This window comes from Dunckerocampus dactyliophorus, chromosome 7 (assembly GCF_027744805.1).
Source record: "Dunckerocampus dactyliophorus isolate RoL2022-P2 chromosome 7, RoL_Ddac_1.1, whole genome shotgun sequence".
Taxonomy (NCBI): Eukaryota; Metazoa; Chordata; class Actinopteri; order Syngnathiformes; family Syngnathidae; genus Dunckerocampus; species Dunckerocampus dactyliophorus.
This window is the reverse complement of record NC_072825.1, coordinates 23,241,605-23,261,112: the sequence shown is the minus strand read 5'-3', so window position 1 is coordinate 23,261,112 and position 19,508 is coordinate 23,241,605. Positions and strand designations below refer to the sequence as shown.

Below are 19,508 nucleotides of genomic sequence, written 5' to 3'. Positions count from 1 at the left end.
ACACATTCTCCCTTACGTCCTATTGAAAGATTTTATTTAAATCCTACACTTGACACCTCACTAATGTCTCATGACTTGTATGCATAGCTGAGGCCTGATGTGGTATGCTTTGGATCACAAGCCGTTGAATAAAACAAAATGATCAGTGCATGTGCAATGGGGTTAGATACATACATGTTTGAGCACATGATGTGGAATGCTTTGGACACGTGTAGGCTATAATATAACATACAATATTGTCATTATTATTATGACAATATTCAATAGACAGTCAGCACATTGAAATATATAAGTCTGTATTGCAGATACGCAGATTTTTGCGCACTCATGTAACATTTAAGACCTTCTGCACCATGTGCTGTCTTGTGACTATACTACCCCCTCCCCCAACACACACACACACACACGTAAGGGAGGAGAGAGGGAATGCATGTATATTACTAGGATATAAACACATTGTTGTTAAGTTGCGTGTGTGTGTGTTGTGGAAGGGGTAATGTGCGGTGATATAATGAAAAAATATACATTATACATACATATATACATATATACACATACACACATATATATATATATATACTATATAACAAAAATAATATCAAATAAGAAATTCATAATATTCTTTGAAAAAAGTAATATACCTCACAATAAAGTCATGATTTAATGAGAAAAAGTAACACTACTGTAAAAAAAAAAAAAAGTTCTACCGTTATGAGAGTAAAATCGTAATTGTATGACAAAAAATGATGATGTTGCGAGAAAAAAATTCTAATATTTTGAAAGTAAAATTTTAGTTTTATGCCCGGAGAAAAGTAATGTTATGACTGTTAAATAACATGTAAAAAATGTAAATATATATATATATATATATATATATATATATATATGTACAATGTCAAGAAATAAGTGTAAAAAATGTAATCTAAAATTCAACAATGTTGTTGGGGGGAAAAGTCATAGCCTATATGACATTAAATCATCATACAACTCCACAGTCCTTAGTAGGCTTTCGCCTGCCTGTGTAAAAAGACTGCTACGATTTTATCCTCGTCATATTTTGTGACTTTAACTTTGTGTTTATTTTAGTGATCCTACACTACTATATGCACACATGCATATTATATGTAGAGTTCGTGCAGGGTTGCACCATGCAGTCACGTGCCGCCCCCTCCCCCAACATAGGGTCTATATACAGAGAAAGGAATATACGCACAATTATTATTATTTTTTATTATGAACACAAGTCTGTGTAAGAAGGCTTCTAATCCTATAGGAAATGAGTTATTCAATGGGCCTACATTTTCCACCATTTTCCGCTTTATATTTCACCTCCATCATAAAGTGTGGCTGCGTCCCACCATTCCAATGCATTGTTTGCTGCAGTAAAGAGTAATAGTAGTCATGATGTGCCATATAGTGCCGTGTGAGGCTGTGGAAAGGCGAAAAGGTGCAGGAAGGATGTGAAGGCTGTTTATTGCACGGCTCTATAAACAAAGAGCCCTGCAGCCATCCTGCATGTGATCAATCTTTCTAGGCCGACGCTCTGACAGCTCCCTGCCCCAAGAACACATTTAAAGCATCTAACACTTCCCTCCATCAGATGATGGCCAGAAGAGAAGGAAGAGAAGAGGACGACCACTGCACTCCACTTCGGCTGCATGCAGGGAGCTTCTATCATCATATGTGGCTTTTGCTGATTTTTAGATTACATGTAATAAAGTAGAAACCCAAATTATTGCTTTCCAACGAGGACTACGAAGACAGAGAAACACGGACTGATTTTTTTTGTAACGATTGGAGCAGCTTTAGTGTTGGTTTGTTGAGGTGAGTGGGTGGTGGCATTCCCATTCCCTCCATTCTTTAACCTTTTTTCTCTGAGCCATGCCTTAAATAATCGATATTAAACACAATAGTGTTCCTATATGCATGTTTTGTGGTATATTGGGAATTATATTTGTTGCGCTCTGAATTGTGGAATATGATATCACCCAGTGGTCAAATTATGCATTAAAACATTATTACTGAACCCAATCGACTATATTTTTTCATATAATTGCATGCAAATACAATTTTTATTTTATAGCATACGAAATACAATTAAGGCAAAATGATCGTTTAAATAAATGTATATAGGCTATCATTACTAAATTAATGCAAATTAATTCAATGTAGAGCGTCCAACAAATACACATGAAACATTTAAATCACATATTCAGGAAAGTTTCGCTTGAGACTATAAAATAATGCAAGTCAAATTCATACATTTGTATTTATGATGTTATCTTTTATGAATATTTAAAGGCATTTGGGCGATTGTTGGTAGCAAACGCAGCCTGGATGACACATTTCCCGTCTGTTCACAAACAACAGGAGACATCTGGGAAGCAAGAAGGCCGACGTGACCCATGTGGATTTTATATGAACATTTATTTATGTGCATATTTTGTCATTTTGTATACGTTCATGAGAGTGATACATTCATGTGGGGAATAAACAATGTGGGTAAAGTTGATGAGAGTGTTTGATTTGTTCAATGTCCTCTTTCACAGAAGTAAAGCTTTTTATTTGGGGAGGGGGTACTAATAGGTTTGTTTAGAATTGTGAGGCTGCGTCGTTGAAGCTGTTAGTTGAAATAATGGAATGTGTTCTTTTGCAGCGTAAAGATCATATTTCACATCATACTGTATCCGAGAGGGAAAGTCCATTCGTGCTGGGTAGGGCTGGAAAACACATTTAGTTGCGTGTGTGTGTGTGTGTGTGTGTGTGTGTTACACAGAGTTTCCAGCGGCTTTTGGTTTAAACTCGGTTAAAGCTAGTGGCTTGTTTTGGCACATGCTTCACTTTAAAGATATGATTTGCATATTCCAGCGTAGCTATATGACAAACAGCAAACACTCACAAATCTGAACAAATCAAATATTACAACTATTGACTACTACTCGAAGAAGAATTTCAAGACTATTTTAATCGCGCAAGAAAATGGCGATGAGCAAAAAAAAAAAAAAAAAAATCACAATAAAACACCTTAAAAAGTAAACAGTCACCAGTAGAATCACTGAAGTCGAACACAATTTGTTTCCCGTGGAATATAATGCAAATCTCAAAACAATCTTTTTCAGTAACATTTGAACCTGACGATGATAGAATTCTGGCGCATGATGTGGTATGCTTTGGATCATGAGCTGTAGACTACAGTTGCTGTCAAACCTTTTAAATTAGCATGCTTAAGTGCCATGCAAGTGTTAAAAAAAACCCTTCTGTAACAACCAAAAATGTACAGTCGTCTCTCGCCACTTCGCGATTAGAATTTTGCGGCTTCATTGTGTTTTTTTTCCAAAAATGTAATAAAGAATAATATTCAGTTACGCTGTTTTGTTAATTTCTGTCCTATTATTAGTTGAAAAATGCATATTCAAGCAAATGTTAAGTATTTTTGCCTAAATTAAACATTTTCAAGCCTACAAATAGCTAAATTAACTAAAATACAAATATAAGGCATTCAAAAGACGCATTCAAAGGTGTTGAAGATATGTAGTATTCAACACTGGCCACTAGGTGTCAGTAATGTTACTGTAATGTTCATTGAGGCACACACACCAGACTTGATTGCCTGAACAACAGGCTTTTATTGCAGATTTAAATTATTTCACTACAGGCACAATATCCTATAATAAAAAATCTCTAATAAAAACACGGGCTACTGTTGTGGTCATAACCCACGGCAAGCTGAAAGTCAACTCTGTAGTCCCAAAGTCACTTCCTGTCCGCCACTCACTCTGCTCTCCTGGGGAACACATTATAGCAACACAACACAAGCATGAGCCTTATTTATGTATTAAATGGCTTATTTACTCTTATTATGTCAACTATATTGAGTAATACAAGTGTAAAGGTGAATATAGGGGTGTTATTTCATGTCTACAGGGCTTTAATAATGTTAAAAACCGCATTTAAAAGGTCGTAAACAGTTTTTTTTTAGCTCCAACTATGAAAATATTCCATTTATTTTGTGAAAATTTCACTTATCACGGTTGGGTCTGGAACCAATCAACCGAGATAAATGAGGGATTTGATACTGTACATACATGACACATGATGTGATATCCTTTGGACAGTCATGCAATAATCAGGAGATAGTCATATCACTGAGCCACTGTTTACCACTTTCCTATGTTACAGTATAAGTTCCAATCCCTGTTCTATGGTTATCATCACTAGTAATCTTCTGTGGTGGCATCACACACAAAAACTCTCAGAAAAAGCCAAGGAAAAGCTTTTTAGTCCTTTGAATGCTGACGTTTCACAAGAATTGTGAGAAATCCTACACAATGGAGGAAAATCATTATAAATGTGCATTAAATGCAGCATTAATCTATATGATACTAATGGAACGTTTCGTGAAACTATCCAAAAATGCCAGTTGGGGGGGATTGCATTCATTCCAGAAGTTAATGGGCTCCTCATTGGCTCGTGTTGCACCAACTTTAATGACACAACCACACTCGTGATAGTAAAAGGTGATGGCCAACGCTATACAGTATGATTGCCTGTTCAAACAAAGTGTTGTGCAGCCAAGCACCCTCACAGGCCTTGTTTTATGCTGCAATGCTACTTCCTGTCAATGCTTCTCCCCTTGGAGCTGCCAATTTACAGAAAATCTGTGAAAGTTGGCAGTAAGACGAGATATAACCAATGTGAGAAAACTCCTTATAAGTCCAGGAAAGGAACCTCAGTGTCCACATTTGGATGTCATCAGCCCAGACAGGAAGGACTGTACAGTAGATGAATGGACTACATATGTTCAAGACTCTACTCCCCTGAACTTCTGCAGAGTTCACGTGTAGGCTCTCTCAGCACTGGTGTCACCTGGTCTGATGAACTGAATAGGGGTCATGGAGGTCAATGCAAGCAACATTTAAAAGCAACTTTCTGTTAATCTGCATGCACAGCTCGGCTTTAGAGACACTGGATACTTGATACTCAATCAAGGAAAGTATCGTGTTAATTTCACACCAGTTTGATAAGATATGTACAGTAATGGGCATTACATCTGTGGTTTAGGGGGAGGGAAAAGGGAAGGTGTGTGTGTGTGTGTGTGTGTGTGTGTGTGTGTATGTGTGTGTGTGTGCTGCTAGTGGTGGTATTTTAAGAATTCAAGTTCATTACATGCAAGTGTCAGTGTGCTTGATTGATTCCAAAGGAAATTAAATTACACTCAGCTGCCACAACACGTGCACAGTCTAATGGTTATCCAGTGCAAGAGCTGCACCCAAAAGTCTTCCTTTGTGAAGATGTTTTCATAGGTAGTTGTGTTTTTTTTTAATAGGTTACCGAATATTAGAAACACCACTGGAATTTGAAGTCACAGTAATAAACATATGGTTCAATTAAAACCATATCAAAATATATGCCATTAGAGTAATGGCAGATGTTTTGATATGTACTGTATATTTTACGGCGTCTCGTTAGATTGGGCAGGTGTACCTAATGTGTCAAATTTGCATTCGTCATGAAGAAATAAAACGTTCACATAAACTATCATTAAATAAGAATGCTTATGTCATCGAATGCAATCATTCCTAATAATGTTGTACATATTTTTTGTGTTATTTTTAATGATTTAAATTTATTTGGATTTTTTATGTTGTTTGGCATCACAAGCACACCTTTAACGCTTGTAACCGATAATTCCTCGATGTCCCTGAACGTCCCATCCAGCATTACCGGCGCAGATGAGCCGCTGCTGCCACCTGCTGGCACTTTTGAGCGGAACAGTAGTAATGGTAGTAATGTTTTTTTTTCCATCTGTAACTTGACACTTAACTGTAAAACTTTTACTTGAAGAAACAGTATTTATTATAATTGTTTAATTTTGTATAATATATTTTTCTGCGTTTTGTCAGACATGTATTCAGTGTGCGCTGATTTTTTTCAGAGGTGTGCTGTTCAAATCACTGCGGCAACAAAACAACAACAAAACAAAACGAATGAAAGGATGTTACTGCACTGCGACTCTCTAATTGTTAGAAGATGGTTGTAAAGTAATTAGATGGCTCTACTGCCCCTTCCCCGTGTGTGTGTGTGTGTGTGCGTGTGTGTGTGTGTGTGTGTGTTCGCCCAGTGCTTGAGGCCTATCTTGCAACAATCTTACATATTTGCCCGAGCCTCATTAGAAATGTTGCTTTACTGCTGTCACAAACCTTCGACATGCTTTGCTCTTGTCACACCTTCTAAACAGTCCCGACCGGGATTGTGCTTTATCTCTGCCTTTGTGGGACGTTCAAAGGCCCAGACAACAGATAATTAACGCCCAAAATAAATACAAAACAATGCAATACAGGTCAAAATGTGTCACTTAACCCAGGAATAGATTTCTTTAAAATGAGTTTTACATGCCTAAAATTGATTAAGATATTATTTCATCTCTGTCTTGAATCGCAACAATGAGCAAACTGTATTATTTTAAATATCCACACTATTTTTAAGAATTGTTAAATAATGAGGCTATTTCCACCATAAAACTATGGCAAACCAAAGAATCAACGTAGCCTAATTCTGTTTTTAAAATTTATTTTAATACATCATTTTTCTCAGTTCAGAAATAATTAAAATACGTCTTTGGGCGAACAAAATGTTACATTAAATGAGCCGTAAATTTTGGTCAGCTAGATTTTCTAAATAATAATAAAAAACATTACATTAAACATTATAATAAAAATCCATTAAATTAGCCTACACGTTGTTAAAAACGTTTTAAAATGTGCATTTTGCTTTCACAATAATAACACACCTAAAAAGCACGTACAAAACAATGATAAAATAATAGTAATAATGAATGTAAACGTTGCAAATAGGTAGCTGAAAGACATTCAGGTAGTCGAGGATTATTTCATGCATTTAAATAAAATGTCAAATACAATTCACTTGAATTATAAGAGCTCACAAACACACACGGGTTAGGGGAAATAAACACCCAACATTGCTTTGACAACACAAACTAGACAACAACAGGTCAGAATAATAGGGCGAGACACCCCCCCCCCCCCCCACCCCCCACCCCCCTGAACGCAACTCTTTTTTTCCTTCAGGCTATAACGCACCACCAGGATTATTATGCCACTTAACTGTCTCTCCTCCGGTCTTTGTTGTCTTTCTTCATCTTCATCCTGCGGTTCTGAAACCAGATTTTCACCTGTCTCTCGGTCAGATTCAGCACTCTGGCCACTTCGTATCTACGATCCCGGGGGAGGTACATGTTGTACAGAAACTCCTTTTCCAGTTCCAGGATTTGGTGCTTTGTATAAGGGCAGCGCTTCTTTCTGGTGGGCTTCGCGTGGAGCCAGTTGGATGAAGGGTTGTCTGCACACACAACAAGATCATTTATAATAGCACAAAAAATAACATCTCTGTTGTATAAAGAAATGCATTGCGAGGGGGTGTTGTTTGTGCATGCAGGGGAAGCAGACTGTGTGCCATTAGCCTATTTAGTTGCAGTGCTATTAAGGCCTACGTCAGGCATCCTAAAGGTCTTGATGGCGCCATCGTAACGCAAAGAATGCATTTCTTACTCGCGTCCACCTCCCTCCTCTCCCCGGCTGAAGGGCTCTCCTCAGGCGGCTTGGACGTGGATGTGCTCTCGCAGGGAACCTCCGCCAGGGCCGCGGTGCTCTCTGCATCAGACAAAAGAGGAGTGTGCGTCTCCAAAGTTGTGCACTCGCCACTCCCAATCAGGGGCTCCGGTTTGATCTCATAATGCATGGCCGTCGAAGGTAGTCCGGTCAAGCACAGGGGCGCAGACACGGGCTCCAGGGTCCAGGAGCGCGCAAACATGCCATCACCGTCCCCGCTGCTGGTGTAGTGCTGATGGATATACGTCGGCGTGGCCGGATTGGGAGGGTGTACCGCCATGGGACCCCAGGATGCGCCGAAAATAGATTTCTGCAAAGGGCAAGCTTCCTGTCCGCCATATTCGCCGAGCATCGCCTGCTCCACCCCTGCAGATGATGGGAACCTCGCTGGCACATCCTCCTGATCGGGGACAACACCCGAGTCTGCATAGTAGCTCAGCGTCGACATGACAAAAAAAGATTAAAAAAATAAGAAAAGAAAAGAAAAAAACAAGGGTTTGATGTTATAATCCTGCAAAGTGGCGCAAACGGCGTCTCATTGCGTGGTATTGCGCCTCTTCCTGCAGCAGCCTCGCCGCTCACTGCAAGTTGAACATTGTCCAAGATTGGATAGGGCGCCCTGAACACGTCACCGTGGGACAGAACAATAAATAATAAATCAGCCTGCTGCTGCTGCTGCTGCTGCTGCTCAACTCAATGGCCACCGTTTTCACCACCATATTTTAATAGCAAATTCCCTCCTCTTTATTGGTGCTGCTGGTGCAAGTAGTACTCCGCTTTTATAAGCAATAAACCTTATGATTTTCGTCAAGAGATCTTATTTATTAATGCTTGTTGATGTGCTTGTAAGGTTTTAAGCTTCCTAGAGATGAACATCTAATGGGATTATTAATTGGGCTCACTTAAACACTGGGAGGCATTTAAAGACTGTGTGTGCAAGTTATTTTGGAAGAAAACCCTCTTTTAGGAATGACTGCAATTAAAAATAAACGTATCTGAAAATTTGCGTTACACTTTTGTACACATCGTGTGACATATTTGTTTAGATTTTTGACTGAAATATAAAACGTATTAATAATTCTAATATAGATTTTGAAGTGTGTTATGCAGTTTATTGCAACTCTGGTACGATTTTAAATCAAGTATAAGTTATAAACGCTTTATAAATTGTTTCTAAATGTGTACATTTCTAAAATTAGATCCTATTCATATAAAATTCAACAAAAATGGAGTATATAAAAAAATATATACAGGCCAAATACAATTTATTTTTAAAATCGTATATTCTACTGTTTACCTGCTTTTAAAACGATATCAAAACTGTATTAAAATTCTATTAAAATGAAACAAATTGTTTAAATTGTGTAATTCAGTGTCTACAAACTTTTTTTTACAAAAAATACAACATATCTATGTTCTATCAAGCCAAATAAAAAATGCGAAATAAATACTAAATAAAATATATTTTGAAATCGTATATTTTCTTGCTGTTTTAGCATAACAAATCTAAATATATATCTCTATATATAATTAAATAAATAAAATAAAAATCATTTTTAAATGGGGAATTATTCAAATGTAAATCTGCACGTTTTTTTTTTTTTTTTTTTTTTTACACAAATAGGCCTAGTGTAGCCCATATTGAAAATTCTAAACAAAATTGCGTTAAAACGTTAATGAAACTGGGCTGTTAGTACGTGCATATTTTTAAAAAGTGTAAGACATTTATATTTCAAAATCTATTAAAATAGAAAAAACATTGCATTTTATTGTTTTTAATTTGTAAATATATATTTAAATATATGAATCGACTTTAAAATGAAATAAAAACAAAGTAGTAGTATTTGTATTTGTGTGCACGTGTACGTATACATTTATTTTAAAAATCTGTTTTAACACAGAGAAATAAAACAAGCTTGTGAGTGTTTTTTAATGGGTTTGGTTTGGGATTTACGCTATGCAAACACGTCCAGGTCCAGTTTCCAAAGATGTCCACTGCTGACGTCTGAGTTTGTTGCTCTCTTTGGACTCATCCAAGACGAGGCTCCATCCAGCAAAGCAGGGCGAAGTTATTTGGGTGCCATAACGGTCCCTTTTATCACGGGCAATTGGGGTTGTTTTTCTTAAGGTTACAACCTGGCTGTCTAAGCTAAATATCCCCCAATAAAGCTGCGCCTTTGTGTCTTTTCTGAGGCGCAAAGCAGACGCATCCGGCGTTTCCTACGGCGAGGCAACTGGCAGACTGCAATGATCATAACCGAGGCCTTGTCTGTGCTCTCCTCCCCTGCACCCCTACAAAGCTCCTGGTAAATTGCGGGCATTGATTAAAAAAAAAGGTGTATATGGCCTGAAATGGACGTTGCGTCACCGTGACAAAACCCACAGAGAGGTAGCTATAATTAATATCAAGCATTGCTATTACGCACAACAATAAAACATAATGCGGCGCTTGTGGGAGTAATGCCTTTAATTTGCTTGCTGCCAAATTATTGATAAGTGCAAATGGCTAATGAATAGAAAGTCACTTTTCACAGTGCGACGAGTTTTTACTGAGGTAATCAAGGCAGTTTCCTGTTGTGGGACAAGTCATACAGCCCAACAACATGAGACTACCTAAACCACTCCACAGCCTCTCTCCTCTTCTGCTGGAAGGGATGCACTTACAGGATTTTGCATTTTCTAGGGTCAATGTGCAGAGCCGATACATAGCTTTAACCCAACTGTGATCATATTTACAGTACACACATCCCAAATTATAAAAACTTTATCACCCTGCAGTGGGAATGAAGACAAAGTGTGTATTTGTCAACGAAGTAAGGTGTTTGCATTTGGATGGGTTGGTTTTTATGAATTTGACCAGCAAAAGTGTGCAAATATTCATTAAATCTCGAAAAATTAATGCAAATGTACCACCGCTGCATTATATGCACAGCTTTACAGTTTTAATCCAACTACGGTGCACACGTCTCTAAATCAGAGAACTTTTAACACCCTGCAGTGGGAATGAAAACAAATGTGTCCATGGAGTAAAGAGTTTGCATTTTTAAGGATTTCTTTTATTAATTTGACCAGCAAAAGTGTGCAAATATTCATTAAATCTTTGACTATGAATGTAAATGTAACACCTCAGGGTACATGCATGCACATATAGTAATGGTTTCACTATACCTTACATGTACAAGCCTACACGTTGTGGCCACATGGTGTACATTTCAAACACAAGGGGTACAAAGGCAATTATAAATACACATTTCCACGACGAATGAAAGCTGAAATAATAAACATTTAAGAATAAGTTAGCAGTATAGGGTCCTGTTCATTGTCACAGTTTGTATAAGCCATGGATGGAGGTCACGTGTCAGTCAAAAGTCTCAGGAGAAACCATAGCTGCCGGACAGCTCCCGGATCCGATTTTCCCGGCTCATTTTTTTCAGTTTCATCCTCCTGTTCTGGAACCAGATTTTCACTTGCCTGTCGGTGAGGTGCACGCTGCGGCTGATCTCCAGGCGACGCTCCCTTGTCAAGTACATGTTGAAGAGGAACTCCTTCTCCAGCTCCAGAGTCTGGTGCTTGGTGTAAGGGCAGCGTTTCTTCCTGCCACTCTTTGCAGTCAGCCAGTTGGCCGGACTATCAGTTTTGCCATCTTCTGCAAGTAAAAAGACGTGGTGCAGCATTAGGCAACAGGTGGGGACATCTGAATGTATGCCAAACTGAAAAAATGCGCGATTCTTTAATGCAAAGACGCTGTCACCCAGTTGTACTTTACTGAAGGGAATTACACACTTTCGTATGTATGGTCCTATTTGATGTTTGCTTTTATTTGTACTTGCAACATATACTTAACACTGCACTTGCTTGGGTGTTGGACACCATCGATTCTTTGCTACAGCAGCCACATTTACAGACCGTGTTGGTAGGAACAAAAATAAAAATAAGAATAAAAAAATACAGTAAAAAAAGGACAAAAATAAATTAAAAAAATACCAAAAAATAAAAGAGAATATAAAAAAACAAATTAGACATATTTGCTAATTTGCTAATACTGCAAAATGTTGGACATGTTAAAATGTGGGACATGACTGCAAAAAACTGCACACTTACGCTATAAACTGTAATAAACTGCACGTGCGTGCACACTTTTTTGCATATTTTCATATTGTAGTATGAGATGATTATTTATTTATTCATAGCATTCTTCCTTAATACATATATTGGTCTAAGGCATACCATCATGTGTCTGTTTTGTTTACTTTCACTCTATATGCATTTCTGTGGATATATTATTGCGACCCAGCCCCGTGCATGAAAACTGCACTCCTATTAAGACATAAAGCACGCTATTACGAGGCAGGCCTGCATGTGATGAAGGAAAACAGGAATCTAGGACAGTAAACAGAAGGCAAACACGCTTACAATCAGACTTTGTAATGTGTTTATCAAAGGTTGTCTTGTTTGACTAGTTTGGATGATTGTGACGCAAAAACACATGAGGAGAGTCTAGAAAGACACACACATGCGTGTAATATTGAGGTGTGCATCAGCAATAGATACATATCCAATAAAATATCCAGCAACATTGCAGGCTCATATGTGGTGTTTGTATGTGTGCAATGCATGCGGTTTCACCTTTTATGGGCTTTTCTACAGACTCCATACTGCATGCCTCCACAAGCTCCGGGGAGGACGAGCCCTCGGATGAGAGCCGGCTGTCCTCCTCTCTAGCCGAGATGCATGGCTCAGACGCGGGAGCCTCCTCTCGGCTCTCCCGCAGTCCGGGCTCCGCTCCACTGGAAGGTGCCGGGGCGGTAAGAGGGGGCTGCGTGTCCACACGGGGTGGTCTCTGCAGTGGGAAGCTGTTCACGCTCGGCTGCGCGTCGTGGTAAAGCCTGGAGGATGTGTACGTCTGGGAGAGGCGGAAGTAGCCGGGGACCGGCACGGTGCTGCCGCCTGTGGTCGGACAAGACACACCGGAGAAGGCGATGTCCTCCACTGTGGCTCCTTTGGGGCATTTATCCGCCTCATAAAGGCAATAGGCGTTTTCCTCTTTGATGGCTGCAGAGAAGGAGCACTGCTGGGTCATGTGTTGGCCGCTTGGCTGCTCCACTCTACAGGACCGAGACGCCTCCAGCCATGTCTCCATCCCCGGAGCATAGGGTGCAGAAGGCGGCATGCCGCTCTGCGAGCTGCCCTCGGTGCGCTTACCGATCCCGGGGAAACAGGAGGATCCACCAGGGAGTCCATAGGAGTATTCCGGTGGTAAATACACGCCGTTGCTGTGGTAATAAGCCCCTCCGTCGCCCCTCACGTTGATTAGCGAGTCCACAAAAAACGAATTCGCAGCCTGGTTGTTGGGGCATGTCATGGCTGTGCTAAAATTGGACGACGGGTGAAGATCGCCCTTTCTGGCCGACATTTCTTGTGCAAAACATTGCTGAATAATTACTGATACTCACGCTTCTCAATACAGCCTGCAGCCAATTAAAACAGCAGGCGGCTGCAGGCTCCTCCCAGTCCGACCAGCCTGCTGCTCCACTGTCGTATATTTTCTTTTAGGTTAAGTCAAGAAAAGTGCAAGGAGAGAAGCTTTGCGCCTCCAGAGGGGATTGTGGGTACAATATCATTTGAACCATGAGCGCATCATTGCAAACTGAAGCAGAGTTTAGCAAGTGAGCCTCGTGTCTGAAAGCTGCAAGCAGTCATGTACAATGCTTTGCTTTATGGCCGCTTTTACAGCATTGTAAAAATGAGGAGCAGTAAAGGTGCATCACGGTGCATCATACGTCCAAAAGGTCCTGCGTGTCTTCCAGAGGGACTCTTTCTTGACCTCCTTTTGTGCTGCTCTCATCATTTCTAATGATTGGAGGCTTGCAACTGGCCTCAGAAGCATTAAACCTGTGCTTTTCTTCATGGTAATATTGAGGATGGAGGTGAATCTTAACTGCAAAGGCATTTCAACTGCACTTTAATAGGGTCACATTTGGGGGGGGGAACAGGACCTTCATTTGAAATGAAAAATACAGTAGTTTTCACGTTCATGACGCATACATGTCATAATTCAACACCCTGGTTATATCACATTCTAATTTTCTTCGAAATACTATAAAATGCAACATTTCTTAAGATTCTCACGTTGAAATGATTTGTAAATGGATTCTTTTTTGATAACGTTCTATTGTATTTTTTTTAGAAAGCTATCATCTGTTTCAACCAGCGTGAGTTCAATTCAATTATAATTTTGAAAGTTTGTGTTTTAAAATGATTTTATTGCATTTATTTTTGTAATTCCCCCAATAACAGACACCACATACAACAGACATTTAACAGTCACTTGGAAAACCCTGAGAGGCCATTTAAAATGTTTGTCTTTTAAGAACGTTATGATCTATTTTAAGCAGTGTGTGGTTTTCATTAAATTATTGTTTTATTTAAATTAACCTAATTACCAGTTAAGAGTTTACTTTTTTAAATAACTTTATAGCATTTTGTTTTTATATACTTTAAAAATCCCTCAATAATACGTACAATTTATTAAGAAGACAGCCACTCACAAAATCCTGAAAGGTCATTTAAATTGTTTGAATTTCCTTTGAACGTTCTGTTGGATATTTCATTATTGAGATAGTTAACCAGAATGGGTTTAATTAAATTCTAATTTTCTTTAAAATTTTTAACCTGTTATTAGTTTGCGTTTTTTGAAATTATTTTATTTATTTATTTATTTTTAAATTCCCTCATTAATATGCACCATTTATTAAGAGGACGGTCACTTTAAAAACCCAGAAAGGAATATTAAAACATGTCTTAAAAATTACATTACACCCCAGTTTAACTAATAATTGTCTTTCATAAATATAACTAGCATATTCATTTTAATTTGAAACTACTATTTATTTCGCAAAAATCATTAAGAAGACAGGTTTAAAAAATGATCTTAACGTATATGTCGTCTTATATGATCATATACTGTGTGTATTCTATTCAGTTTACTTGCTGGTTTTCAGGGAAGTTAAATGTGGTTTTAACTTAACATTGAGGGTTGTATTTAAAACTGAAGTATGCCTCTTCATTTGAATGTATTCAAATGATTTGTATGTAATGCTCCATGCATGATGGATGCGTTTGCTGTCATGTTTGACTTCACCGCTTACACTGTCTTGTAAATGACTACACGAATTGACGTTGATTTAGCCCACGAATAAATGTCACCAGATAGATAACATATGCTTGAAGAAAAGACAGCACGGAGGCCCTTTTAAGACTTTTCTTGCATAACTACTACACAATCATTTGTTGAGAGATATCTGAATGTTTCCACTTGCACAGTAATACTTTTTCTGCATGCTATTAGTGCATCCATTGAGTTTGAAACTGCCATAAAGCGGACAGACGACCTTAATGTCATTGAACAGTTATGCAGACATGTTGTAAATCACCGTGCTTACCTTGGAGGCTGAAATCCTGAGGCGGCGTCGCATCTTTTAATCTGAAAGAAAACTTCTTTCCCAAATCACGGCAATGACATTGATCGGTTTAGCGCCCTCCAGTGGGGGGAAAGCTGCAGGCCTACATTGCACCATGACACACGCACACGCGCGTGCACACCCACACACACGATCCAGAATATTCCTGCAAGCTGTGCCTGCTGATGCTGCAGCCAGAAGCTCCAATGTGAGAGCTCGAGTGGTGCAACAGCTCTTGTTTGTTGCAGGCCTCCAGTTAATAACCTTGGTTCTCAGACGCTTTATTGCACTCCACTCCAAACGCTCCAGACGAATCCGCCTTTTTTATGGCCAAGTTACTGGAGCAACTGGGAGGATGTGCACAATCAAAGCGGAATTCCTGGGAGTCTCACAGGATGTACGATATAAGGAAGTCATACTATCTTATGGCAGGTCATTCAAGCTCGTTTTTAGAAGCCTGGCTTTAGGGGGAAAGGCCTCATTTTACCTCCAACCTCCAGTTAAATCTAAACCAAGCATTCGGGTGCTCAAATAACACACATTTTTACTTGCTTTTTGGTTCAAAAACAGACATAAGTGCATAAAAAATTAAGAAAATGCCAATGGGAACGCCTTAATCTCTCTCTTTTTTTCTCTCTCTCCCTCACTCTCTCACACACACACACAGACACACAGTTTCTTTGCATCAAAAAACGTTGGAGTTTTCCCCCCTGCAAGACTATAACATGCATGTTAGGTCAGAATTCAGCCTGCAGGAAACGACTTGAGCTCTTTTGTAATGGATATCAAATTAAAAGCTGCAGCAGATCCTATTACTGAGGCTGCAGAGGGGAAACAAATACCTATCAGGCGTGTTGCTGCGATATAAAAATAAAAATAAGGGATTACGTTTCATTAGAGGGATTTTTGGTGCTTAAAAAATATCTAAATACAATATATATGACTGCTTTACAGTTCGGACAGTCCGAGCAAACTAAGCCGTCAAGTTAACTGACTTAAAAACATGATGAATGTGCCGTTACTTCAGCTTTTAAACACCAAAATTCATGTTACAGCTGAGTTCAACGATAACAAAACATGTCACACAAAAAAAACATTTTTTTTGTCTTCACACTATAATTAAAAGAAGTATAGTACAAATAGACTGACTCCAGGTTGTATTTTTTCTGCTGCGAGCGCGTGTAAATGTGAGCATACAAACGGGGCTTGGAAAATAATTATATTAGCATGTAGTAATAATAATAATAATAATAATATTAACAATAAAGCAAGAAAGTTTAATGAGAAATTCCCATAGGGGTCCATGTGTTGTGATATGAAAGTGTCCATGTTTTATAAGAGGGGGTTGCTGGTATAGTACTGTAAACGGTCCCTGCTCAGTTTCTTCTCCTTCATCCTCCTGTTCTGAAACCAGATTTTCACCTGTCGATCAGTCAAGTTGAGCATCCTGGAAAGCTGCAGACGCTTCTCTTTATTGATGTAAACGCTGAAGAAGAACTCTCTCTCCAGCTCCCTGATTTGATACTTGGAGTAAGGACACCTCTTCTTGCGCGTCCTCTGCACACCTGTGATTAAAAAACAACCCCAACAGTTCACTGTCACAGGGCTAAGATGTGAATATTACGTGCACTAAGGTGGTCTCGGGGTTCAAGGGCACGTTCCAAGCTACGTTTAGGATACTGTGCATTATAACGAGTACGAGTATAAGTCGGCAGGATCAAGCGCAGTTTTGGCTTTCACTGGGCTGTGCGTAAAACGCTCTTATAGGTGCAACACACAGCAGCTGCATGGGTATTAAATCCTTGCAAACCTAGTAAATTTGTCCACATATTGCTCATTAAAATTATAAGCAGCTCTTAAAACCAAACACTTGACAGCCGGATTAAACGCCTCGCGAGTTCTGCAAAGGGTTGGTGTTGCAAGAAAATATTTTTAAAAAGTAGCAGGATTTTTGATTAGGGAGTTAATTGGGTTGTTTATTTGTGTATAACAATGGCTGGAACTGTGTGTATGTTGTTTGGTTACACAGATTGTTGACAGCAGGACAGAAAAACTGTGGGAAAATGCTTAGTTTGTCCATTCATGTGAAGAAGATTTTCAGATTAGATGACACAGTTTTACAGTTTACGTTGTTTATTTATATTATATTAATATGTACAGCACGTGAAGTGGCTTTGAAATAGTCGGAAAATAGGAAAAGGGGAAGATTCGCGTGCTATGTCGGAAAACTGCTCTTTAATCGTTAAATGTGCAGTGCTCTTTTGAATATTAATCACAAAAAATGTGTGTGGGGGGGGGGGGGACGGGTGGGGATTTGCATATTTTTGCAGTTTTATATTATAGAACATCAATATAGGAGCGAGATTTGCATGTTTGCAGTTAACGTTAACGTTAAGTTGCTCAGTGTGTGTACGTGGTCTTCAAAATGGTTACTAATGACAAAACGCGCGAGGAAAAGATGTAGATTTACAAATGTTTTGCAGTTTAAGTTGTTCATGATGTTACAGAACATGTTAATAGGAGTACAATAGTTAAAGTTCATGTTTAAGTCGCTCATTAATGTTAAAATGAGCGTGTAAGCGCTCTTTAACACAGTTAATCATCACAAAAAGTGCGATGAAAGATGCTAACTTGCATAATTTTTACAGTTAAAGTTGTTCATTATATAATAAATCATTAATGTATGAGTGCAGTGTAAAGGAGATTTGTGTGGTTGCAGTTTAAGTCCCGCGTTAATGTTAGAACGTGAGGTTAAGTGCACTTTTTAATGGTCAATAATCACAAAAGGTGTGACAAAATGTGCTTATTTGCATCATTTTTTACAGTTAAGTTGCTCATTGTATTGTAGAACATGTTAATAGGAGCACAATGTCATTAAAGTTCACGTTTAAGTCGCCCATTAATGCCAGCGTGTGCAGTATGTGATCTTTTAAGTGGTTAACAATGACAAAAAGTGTAAGAAAATGTGCTTATTTGCATATTATGCAGTTAAAGTCAGTGATCACGTGTTTTGCTGATATTTAAAACAAAAAAACAGCATTTGGTTAATAATAAAAGTAGAGAAAATCGACTAAAAGGGGGAGAATTGCTGATGAAATAGGCTAAGACGTGGAATTTGAAGAAAATATCTTGGTGGACTTCTTTCACGGCCAATTTCAAGCCCAAGCACATGACGTTGTCGTAAATTTGTAAAATAGTTTTAGTTGTGTTAAAGGTATCCATAAAGCTTAGGAGCGTATAAAAGAGCATATAAAAGTCTTTATAAGAGCAAAGCAGGTAGAGTGCCTCCACTACTCACTGCCTCCCTTGCTGCTCGCCTCCTCGCCGAGGTCGGGTGACGATTTGGGGCTGCAGCTGTCCGCCGTGACCGAGCCCGGTGCTGGAGGATCCGGAGCCGGGCTCGTCTTACCAACGGTGACTTGTCTGTCCGAGTGTGCCACCTGCTGGGTCGGCGTGGCTCCGTGCTCCGCTCCCCCGTAGGCCGAGTCGAAAAACTGGTCGAAAGCCTGCGGTAAGACGCCGTTCCTTCCCACGCCGCTGTGGAAGCCCCCCGAGCCGGAGTGGACACCCCCGCCTTTCCCAGGCACGTCTCCCCCTCTGGGGGTCGCGCTCGTCCATGCGTCGTCCGTGTAGCAGTGCGGTAGACTCCCCCTACTGTGGTGCCACTTAGCGGAGCCATCGATGCCATAGTCCCTGAACGCCACATCTCTCACGGAGGGAACCTGAGGCAGAGCCGACTGGTACGAGTAAGCCACCGGGCAGGAGGAGGACTGCCCCTGCGTGAGATAGTGAGGCAGACCGGTGAAGTCGTAGTAAGTGCAGCTGGGTAGATACATGTTCGAAGCATCCAAATCCATATTCTGTTTCTAATAATCCTCACATCGCTGCTGTGCCGGGCTGGGCTGCAGTGACTTTAATGAGGCGCAATGTCTGAGCACTGCTCCTTAGCTGACGTGAGGAGCCATGTCTGTCCAGAAGTCATGTGACCACTGGCACTAGCATGACATATCGCCTTAGTAGGCCCATGACTCAATGACTGGCTTCCACTGAAGTCAACTTTTGGCTGCACGGCAGGAGGAAAAATACATTTTGCATCATTTCAAGCCATTTTGGAAGCAATTTCAGATCTTGAAACACTCCCATGCTTTGAGCTATTACTGTAGGGCTTTTGTTCATTTGCCTGTTTGGAAACTTTAACCAACGTACCATGATAAAGGACGTTGTTCATTTTTTTTGGGCGAGACATATCTTTTTTTTTTCCAAGTGTGTACTAAAAGGTAACATTTATACACCATTTAACAGACGCAGCTTTAAGGATACGTGCAGATTTGCATTATTATTATAATTATTATTATTATTATTATTATTATTATTACGGCGCATCCACTCAGATTGTTGTCGTTATGCATGTGCTGTAAAT

The 19,508-nt window shown here is 39.4% G+C and overlaps 3 protein-coding genes across 4 annotated transcripts; all 3 read right to left on the bottom strand.

The window, feature by feature from the left end:
- Positions 1–3,537: 3,537 nt before the first annotated feature.
- Positions 3,538–8,302, bottom strand: hoxa9b (homeobox A9b). Its single transcript, XM_054781855.1, has 3 exons — positions 7,569–8,302; positions 7,126–7,359; positions 3,538–3,784 (listed from the first exon to the last, which is right to left on the bottom strand). Exons 1-3 carry the CDS (start codon positions 8,074–8,076, stop codon positions 3,666–3,668), a joined length of 861 nt encoding a protein of 286 aa, XP_054637830.1. The 5' UTR covers positions 8,077–8,302; the 3' UTR covers positions 3,538–3,665.
- A 2,514-nt stretch (positions 8,303–10,816) lies between these two features.
- Positions 10,817–13,067, bottom strand: hoxa10b (homeobox A10b). 2 transcript variants are annotated; one of them, XM_054781868.1, is made up of 2 exons: positions 12,255–13,067; positions 10,817–11,274 (listed from the first exon to the last, which is right to left on the bottom strand). In XM_054781868.1, the coding sequence occupies exons 1-2, from the start codon at positions 13,039–13,041 to the stop codon at positions 11,000–11,002; spliced, it is 1,062 nt and encodes a 353-aa protein (XP_054637843.1). In that variant the 5' UTR covers positions 13,042–13,067; the 3' UTR covers positions 10,817–10,999. The 2 variants fall into 2 exon arrangements, with proteins under 2 accessions (XP_054637843.1, XP_054637844.1); XM_054781869.1 differs by having other exon boundaries at positions 10,817–11,271.
- A 3,254-nt stretch (positions 13,068–16,321) lies between these two features.
- On the bottom strand, positions 16,322–18,992 carry hoxa11b (homeobox A11b). Its single transcript, XM_054781944.1, has 2 exons — positions 18,387–18,992; positions 16,322–16,653 (listed from the first exon to the last, which is right to left on the bottom strand). The coding sequence occupies exons 1-2, from the start codon at positions 18,943–18,945 to the stop codon at positions 16,421–16,423; spliced, it is 792 nt and encodes a 263-aa protein (XP_054637919.1). The 5' UTR covers positions 18,946–18,992; the 3' UTR covers positions 16,322–16,420.
- Between the last annotated feature and the right edge of the window lie 516 nt (positions 18,993–19,508).

Bases quoted from the DNA above. Each gene is read 5' to 3' on its own strand.
- hoxa9b (XM_054781855.1), bottom strand. From the start codon at position 8,076: ATGTCGACGCTGAGCTACTATGCAGACTCGGGTGTTGTCCCCGATCAG. The intron at 7,360-7,568 runs GTAAGAAATGCA...TTGTGTGTGCAG, and splicing joins GAGGAGGGAGGTGGACGCGA to ACAACCCTTCATCCAACTGG. The intron at 3,785-7,125 runs GTTAAGTGGCAT...TGTGTTCCCCAG, and splicing joins CAAAGACCGGAGGAGAGACA to GAGAGCAGAGTGAGTGGCGG.
- hoxa10b (XM_054781868.1), bottom strand. From the start codon at position 13,041: ATGTCGGCCAGAAAGGGCGATCTTCACCCGTCGTCCAATTTTAGCACA. The intron at 11,275-12,254 runs GTGAAACCGCAT...TTTTACTTGCAG, and splicing joins TGTAGAAAAGCCCATAAAAG to AAGATGGCAAAACTGATAGT.
- hoxa11b (XM_054781944.1), bottom strand. From the start codon at position 18,945: ATGGATTTGGATGCTTCGAACATGTATCTACCCAGCTGCACTTACTAC. The intron at 16,654-18,386 runs GTGAGTAGTGGA...TTTTAATCACAG, and splicing joins GGCGAGCAGCAAGGGAGGCA to GTGTGCAGAGGACGCGCAAG.